This window comes from Lycium ferocissimum, chromosome 11 (genome assembly GCF_029784015.1).
Source record: "Lycium ferocissimum isolate CSIRO_LF1 chromosome 11, AGI_CSIRO_Lferr_CH_V1, whole genome shotgun sequence".
Lineage (NCBI taxonomy): Eukaryota > Viridiplantae > Streptophyta > Magnoliopsida > Solanales > Solanaceae > Lycium > Lycium ferocissimum.
The window spans coordinates 33,703,367-33,711,633 of record NC_081352.1 but is presented as its reverse complement, the minus strand read 5'-3'; the positions used below and the strand labels follow the sequence as shown (position 1 = coordinate 33,711,633).

Here is an 8,267-nt window from a genome sequence, read left to right as displayed (position 1 = left end):
AGTTTTGATAATTATTAATAAAAAAAGTTCTTATTCTTCTCATTTATTTCATTATAGAACGATATTAAGTTATGTACTCAATTGGTATTTCTTACGTTTCTTTTTCCGCCTCAAAAATAATATTTAGTTTCTTATAGAAAATTTGTTACATAGATAAAGGAGATAAAAAAATATCATCATTTTAAAGAAAAAAAGACAAGTTGATAATGTAAGGGTAAAATAGAAATTTAAAAAAGTTAATTAGGATAAAGGGGGAGAATGACTATTGATCAAAGTTGAGAGGGAAGTTTGATTTTTAAAGAAAACTTGGGGGGTGAAAATGATATTCACCCATAAATAGTATCATATATTTATTCAGTGAAGGTAAACACTTGATGCGGTAAATTTTTAACCACACAAAATTTTAAATGAAGGGTGTGTTTGGTATGATAAAAAAATGTTTTCTAATTTTTTTTTCCCTTGTTTGGTTGCATTGAATATTTTTGAAAATATTTTCCTCAAAATAAGAGAAACTATTTTCCTTAAAAAATTTCACGAGAATATTTCCGGATCAATAAATACACCAACGCAACCCTCAACACATTCCAAACTACTTGTCAACCCCAATCACCCCCACTCCACCTACCCCAAGCCCACCTATATCTCGACCACCACCATCACGACGATTAGTTACAAACCGTTTTTTACAAGCATTTGCTGCAACAGATCTTGCAAATCAAAATCCTATTGGGGGTCGTTTTGGTACGCGGATAAGGTGGTACATATCTCGTCAAACTTTGAATTATTTTATCCCACCTCTAGATGAGATAAATTAGTCCCAAAATTATAATCTCGGGATAATTTAGTCTGCATACCAAACGACTCCTTAATGGGTAGGAACACAACCCGCCCTACCCCAACATACACCACCCCACCCCACCCCACCCCCCATCCTTACCACCAGAAGTTGCACTTCAAATTTAAAAACCTCTAAATGTTTTGTTTTAAATATACGCAAATGCTCTTACAATGATATATTTCAATTTGCCTACAAATACAAACACAAGAAAAAATTTAAAAGAAAAAAAGGGCACTCATACCATCTCCCCCTGCTTACAAAAAGTTACCGAAATAACCGTTTTAAACTAAATAACCCAAATTACCCCTGCCCCACTGCCCCCGGTCACTCAGTTGGGGTCACACTCCTTGTTGACTGTTGTCTTCTCCTCCACCCCAAAACAAAACCAAAAAAACTCTTCTGGATCGTCAATGGAAGACTCTCACTCTCACTCTCACTCTCACTCTCAGCAGCAGCAACACTCGCAACTCACAGATGGAAGAATCTCCACCGTCGGATTCAGCCACAGCACCGGTGGATCGAACGGCGGTGGTGGTGCAAAGTACAAACTCATGACTCCAGCTATGCTCCCTATCTCTAGGTCAACCTGTATCACTATACCTCCCGGTCTTAGTCCTTCCTCATTCCTCGAATCTCCTGTTCTTCTCTCTAACATCAAAGTGAGTAATTTTAGACTTTGTTTTGTTAAAATGTTACGCATTAGCTTAAGCAATGTGTTGTAATTGTCTAATTTTTTAATTTAATTAGGCTGCGGTACTTCTTTTTAAAAAAAAAAAAAAATAGGAGCGACATAGGACTGAATCTAAGTAGATCGAGAATCTCCTGTGCTCCTTTTTAACATCAAAGTCAGTTCACATTTACCTCTCTCTTTTACTTTTACTGTTATCGGAGCAAATTTACGCTTGATTTGTTAGAAATGTGTAATTTTTGAAATTAATTAGGCTGCGGTACTTTTTTTTTTTTTTTTTTTTTTTTGAATCGGAGCAAATTTAAGCTTGTTTTGTTAGAAATGTGTTGTATTGTGTAATTTTTGAAATTAGTTAGGCTACCTTAGTTTTTTTAATTTTCTTAGTTGGAGCAAATTTAAGCTTGTTTTGTTAGAATGTTCTACATTAGCTGAAGAAATGTGTTATTTAGGTCACTATTTTTATTTATTTTTAATTGGAGCGACCTAGGACTGAATCTCAGTAGATCGAGGACATGCAGAGATTATGACTAATTAGCTGTTGTTAGTATTGATTCATAAGAAAACGATGGACAAGCGATGAGTACATATATTAATTAATGTACCTCCGGCGCTTCTTCTGGTGGTTTCAGCCACAACGACGCCGGTGGTGGTGTTAAGTACAAGCTCATTACTCCTCCTATGCTTCCCATCTCTAGGTCTTCGTCTTTCCTTGAATCTCCTGTTCTACTCTCTAACATCAGAGTCAGTTCACATTTATCTCTCTCTCTTAATTTAAGCTTGTTTTGTTAGAGTGTTCTACATTAGCTGAAGAAATGTGTTATTTAGGTCACTGTGTTTTTTTTTTTTTTTTTTTTTTAATTTTTTTTTTTATATAAATCAGAGCGACATGGTACTGAATTTCAGTAGATTGAGGACGTGAGGTAATTAGCTATGGATAAGGAAATGAAGGAAAAGCGATAAGAAAGATAATTAGGGAATCCCTGTGCTAAGTCAGTTCACATTTCTCTCTCTCTCTCTCTCTCTATCTCTCTCTCTCTTTTCCTCTTATAATTATCGGAGCAAATTTAAGTTTGTTTTGTTAGAATGTTCCATTAGCCGAATAAATGTGTTATTTAGGTCACTGTGCTTTTAAATTTTCTTGTTTAATCGGAGCTACATAGGACTGAATCTCAGTAGATCAAGGACTTGAGGAGATTGTGGGCACTAAAATTAGCTGTTGTTAGTATTGATTGATAAGAAAACGAAGGACAAGCGATATGAAAGATAATTAGTTAGGCTGCGGTACTTTTTTAAAACTTTTTTAAGCGGAGCAAATTTAAGCTTGTTTTGTTAGAAATGTTTTATATTGTGTAATTTTGATAATTAGTTAGCTGCGGTACTTTTTAATTTTTTTTAATCGGAGCAAATTTAAGGTTGTTTTGTTAGAAATGTGTTGTATTGTGTAATTTTGGAAATTAGTTAGGCCGCGGTACTTTTTAAAAAATTTTAATCGGTGCAAATTTAAGGTTGTTTTGTTAGAAATCTGTTGTATTGTGTAGTTTTTGAAATTAGTTAGATTGCAGTACTCTTTTTGAATTTGTTTAATCAGAGCGACATAGGACTGAATCTCAGTAGATTGAGGACGTAAGGAGATTGGACGTAAGGAGATTGTGACACTAGTTAGTTAATGATAAGAAAATGAAGGACAAGCGATAAGAAAAATAATTAGGGAATCTTAACCACTATTAGGATAATCTTAATTAGTTTAAGTGTTGTTAAAGAGTAAGGTGCATAGTTGTGCTGTCTTCAATTGAGTGCAATGCAAACTATTAGTACTAATAAAACTTTTTTCCTTCTCTAATTGTGCTTTGCTTATGTCATAATATACTCTTCGTGGAGGATTTGAGGAATTTTGTTGCTGTGATCGATGCTTTATTAAAGTACGGTTTGAATTATTGATTAGATATTTGGTTCATTTCATTGGCATTGCAATTTGCAACTTTTTCATTTGATTCTCTTCCATCTGAGTGCTCATTTAAGAATATAATACTTATCTATAAATATAAGTATGCTTTTCTGTGCAAATTGCAACCGTTGGTTCTGATGCTTACATGAACAATGTACTATATTGGTTCATATAGTGTTCTTTAACAGAATTATGCCTCTGGCTTTTACCAGAATACATATTCTGAGTTAGGCCTCAGTGTTGTTTTTTTGCATAATGAATCTTCCTTTTTGGAAGGTGCTCAGCTTTTCCACTATGTTGTTCCCTGAGGAAAAAGATGTTTATTTTTTAATGGTCTGTCCTGATAATGGTATCAGTAAAGTCCTCTATGTTGTTCTTCTAACTAATACTGTATATATTTTTAAGCTTACCTAAATTTTTGTCTTATTCGGGCGTAAAAGACGTAAATGCTAATGTTCTGACTTAAATGACTGTTGCAGAAAAGTAACCTTTTGCACTACTATAAGTAGCATCTATCTTCCTCCACCCAAATGAAAAGATAAGTGAGAAAGTGACGAGTGAAAAGAAAAACTCTTCTCCTCGATCTGAGAAGTTGGAAATTGAGAAAGAAAAGTATATAATGTGTAGTATCATGTCTGTCTATGCATAAATGTGTTTCCCTTTGCAAAAGAAAATTGTGATCAATAACTTAAGCCTATTTCATTTACCTATCAAAACACTTAAGTCTATTTCACTTATAACCTGCAGGCTGAGCCATCTCCGACTACAGGTTCCTTCTCCAAATACCAAACAGTGCAAGGCTCTGGTGGGGCTGCTCCATTCTTATTGACGAGAGGTTATTCTACTGGCAGTACATACATTGAAAGAAAATCCAGCTGCTTTGAGTTCAAATATGCCGGTGGATCTAGTTCTACATCAGCATCATTAGCGACTGAACATGTGGTAATGCTCTATTGAAATATTATTGATGTTGGATTAGAACCACAGAACAAACAAAACAAGAGCTCTTTTATTAGCAGTAGCCCTCTTTAACAACTGACCGATGTTTAACTTAGAAAAACATTAAAATTTAACTCTTGAGGTTCCTGTTCTTGTGTCTTTCTCTTGATATGGCATCTATTTGCAGTTAATATCAATTGTGCAGGTTTTAAATGGTGCTGTGACATGCTATCCGGAAGTAAAGTAGCTTTGATTTGCTCATCTGTTTCTTTTTCATATCGAAAGACTCATGTTTCTTAAGTGGCAGCACTGCAGTCCTTTTCAAACAAGTAGAGCAACATTAATTTGGTTATGTCGGTAAATTGACAGCACCCTGAGCAGTAGTTTGAGTTTGTTCATGCATAATGTCAAGAAATGAATTGTTAAACCAGTGAATGTGACCTTTCATCTTCTATGTGTTGTTGATTATCCTCCTTACCTCTTTTATGATTTAACACATTACTATTCAAAAAATATGATATTCAGTTAACAAATTCCAGGATTTGAAGTCATTACAATTAAAAATCACAGAAATGATTGATGATGTTTCCATCTAATTTTCTTTGCAGGAAATGTACAATAACTAACTTAAATCTATTCTTCTGCGACCGTTAAATCATGTTAGAATGTACGTTATAAATAACTGTTAGAATGTACGTTATAAATAACCAGTCTGTTAGTCAAAGTAATTCTTTTGAACTGTTAGAAAAGATGTATCACACAATTGCTTTATTTAAGTTGTGAGGACAGACATCTAGTGACTATTTTCCCATATCTTCCTTCTTGTATTATTTGGCATGGTGGATGGGTTTGATGACATGCTTCCTTTATTTACGGACACATCTAGTTCACGAGCATCTATTTCCCTGTATATCTTAAAGGTTCCAGAGAGTATAAGTGTTTGCACACCTTTTTTTAGGGGCCCTCTTCTGATGAGTTTTCTCTTCTTGTAGATCTTCAAAAATAAATATCTAGGATTAATTTCTATTAGCTTATTGAATAATTTATTAATAGAAAAAAATGTCAGTTTACTAGTAGTCGGTTCCTACATTCCTAATATGCTTCTGTAATCAAGATTTCTACAGGTCTCAACCAACAACAAAATGAGCCACTGAAAGAAGTTCAAGATCAAAGTCATCCTCAATTGTTAGCACCTTCATCTCTGGCTAAACATGAGATGGCAACATCAACAGAACTGAGTATCTCTTCACCTATCAATGTTGATGCTTCATCAAAAGAAGAGAGTCTATCTGCACCTATTAATGTTGATGCTATGAATCTGAGAGGTCAATCTAATACAAGCATGCAAGGTTCACATGCTGATCATAAAGAGTTGTCATCAGTAATCCCTGAGAGATCATCAGATGATGGGTATAACTGGCGAAAGTATGGCCAGAAACTTGTTAAAGGAAGTGAATTTCCAAGGAGCTATTACAAGTGTACATACCCAAACTGTGAAGTGAAAAAAATATTTGAGCAGTCACCTGAAGGCCAAATAACAGAGATAGTTTATAAAGGTTCGCATGGTCATCCTAAACCCCAACTGAGCCGTCGATTTTCTCCTGGTGCTCTCATGTCCATCCAAGAAGATAAATGTGAGAAGGAAGCGTGTTTCAGAGGTCAAGAAGGTAAACAAATACCTCTTTTAATATTGTTTCCCTATCGGTTGCACATAAAGTGGTCATTCTGAAGTTGTTTTCGTAATATTCTGAGTCGATCTTTATCAATTCTCAGTCTATGTTGAAGACAAGCTCAACAACAATGCCCAGACCAGCAAAATTGAGCCCGGTAGTACTCCCGTATCACCTCAGCAAGCGGACACTGATGGTCTTGAAGGAGCACTGTCACAGATGCAGGGCACTAATGATGATATGGATGAGGATGATCTATATGCGAAAAGAAGGTAAAACTAACAGAATGCCTTCAATTTATTCCTGCAATAGATCTGATAAATGGTTAAAATTTTAAGCAGGAAAATGGATGGTGGGATGGATATAACACCGGTGATTAAGCCTATCCGTGAACCACGTGTTGTTGTTCAAACGGTCAGTGAAGTTGATATATTGGATGATGGGTACAAGTGGCGCAAATATGGACAGAAGGTGGTCCGAGGCAATCCAAATCCAAGGTATGCAACACTTTATGGTTTGTAGTTATCTAAACATGTGACCTCATGTTACATGGTCATCATGTTTACAGATCAGATAAATTTTGATATGTAACAAGTATCTGACAAGGATCAAATAAACTTTGGTTGGCTGTGTTTGCTAGTCTCTAAAGTAGTCATTTTAAAACAATTTGGTATTTGGTTGTAATGTACCCTAAGAAATATGGCACTTTTGATATCATGTCCTCCTGATGAGAGGTAAGAGACAATAAGGTCTCTAGGAAGTAGGAATGCTGGATCCTTAATCCATCAATGATCAATCTTCAAGATCTTCTTTCTTATAAGCCAACATATCGTAGTTGGGCATTTAAGAGGAATTAGAGAAAATTTATCATTAAGTTCATCAAACATTCACATATGGTAAGCTTTTGTAACCATTTCCTTGCTTGTAAAAATTGATGGAAGCTAAGTGTTTCGCCCATTTTCTTTTCCCATTTAACCTGTGAAGTCAAAGCATATCCAAAATTCTTCATCCAGCTTTGAGTTTTCTTTAATATTCTCTAATCAGAATGTTCAATCGTTCCTCCTTATTTTCATGTCATGCAGGAGCTATTACAAGTGCACCAATGCTGGATGCCCTGTCAGGAAACACGTGGAGAGGGCTTCTCACGATCCCAAAGCTGTTATCACCACATATGAAGGAAAACATAATCACGATGTACCTACTGCAAGGAATAATAACCATGAAATGGCAGGATCCATGTCTGTAACTGGCGGTTCAAGGATCAGGACAGGAGAGACCAACTCACTTAGTCTGAATCTAGGCGTCGGTACTGGATATCGTCTGGAGAATGGGAACAACGGGCAACTTCACGCTGTCCATAGCCAAGTTCAATCTTCACGTTCAGGTATGATGCTAGTACATAGTGGCATGAGCCGATTTGGAGCTATAGATAATCATGTTCAAGGACCTAGTTTTGAAACTTTGCCTTTACAACCTTCTACTCAATGTCACCAAAACTATGGAAAGATACTCCTTGGCCCGTGATCATATCTACCATCAAGTATAAGCTTAGCAATAAGAAGCCACCATCTATTTTTTCCTGCATCTTGGTGGATTAGAAAGATATCTCTAGTTGAAGTATAGATACTTTCCCATATACTTCTAGGATTCATAATGCTGTATAATACACCTTCACCTAGTGTTCTTAACATAATTACCAAAAAGTTATCCCTGTATCTTTGTACATATACCTAGAGTATATTAGGAAATGGAACAACAGTGGATGACTGAGCAAATGTCGATCTCCAATATCTTTCTCCCATGAATACGGATCAATGGCATTTTCGAGGAATTATAATGAACTTTTTCAATGTATTATATTTTCTGTAATTAGGACGAGGGCACTTGGCTAATGTATTTTCTGAAAATATTATGGTCAATATAATATGAGAATGCATTTTTGCGAGAAGTTTGTTTCTACATTTTCATTTGATACTTTGATATGCATCGTCCCCACACTGTGGGATTTCACTAGGTATGATGTTGTTGTTGTTACTTTGATACGCATCGTAAACGTAGTTGTTTTATTCCGTACAATAGTTATTGCAGGATCCTTTTGCAGGTCAACTTAACCTGATATCGTAAAATTTCTTGTACCACTAGTTTTAGTTCACAACCTATAAAATCTTTTGCTTAATATTGTTACAC

General features: G+C 35.4%; 1 protein-coding gene across 1 annotated transcript; it reads left to right on the top strand.

Annotated features, from left to right (window-relative positions):
- The first annotated feature begins 1,156 nt into the window (after positions 1-1,156).
- Positions 1,157-8,028, top strand: LOC132035978 (probable WRKY transcription factor 20). Its single transcript, XM_059426175.1, has 6 exons — positions 1,157-1,497; positions 4,219-4,413; positions 5,525-6,077; positions 6,184-6,352; positions 6,422-6,577; positions 7,163-8,028. Exons 1-6 carry the CDS (start codon positions 1,249-1,251, stop codon positions 7,602-7,604), a joined length of 1,764 nt encoding a protein of 587 aa, XP_059282158.1. The 5' UTR covers positions 1,157-1,248; the 3' UTR covers positions 7,605-8,028.
- Positions 8,029-8,267: the final 239 nt, after the last annotated feature.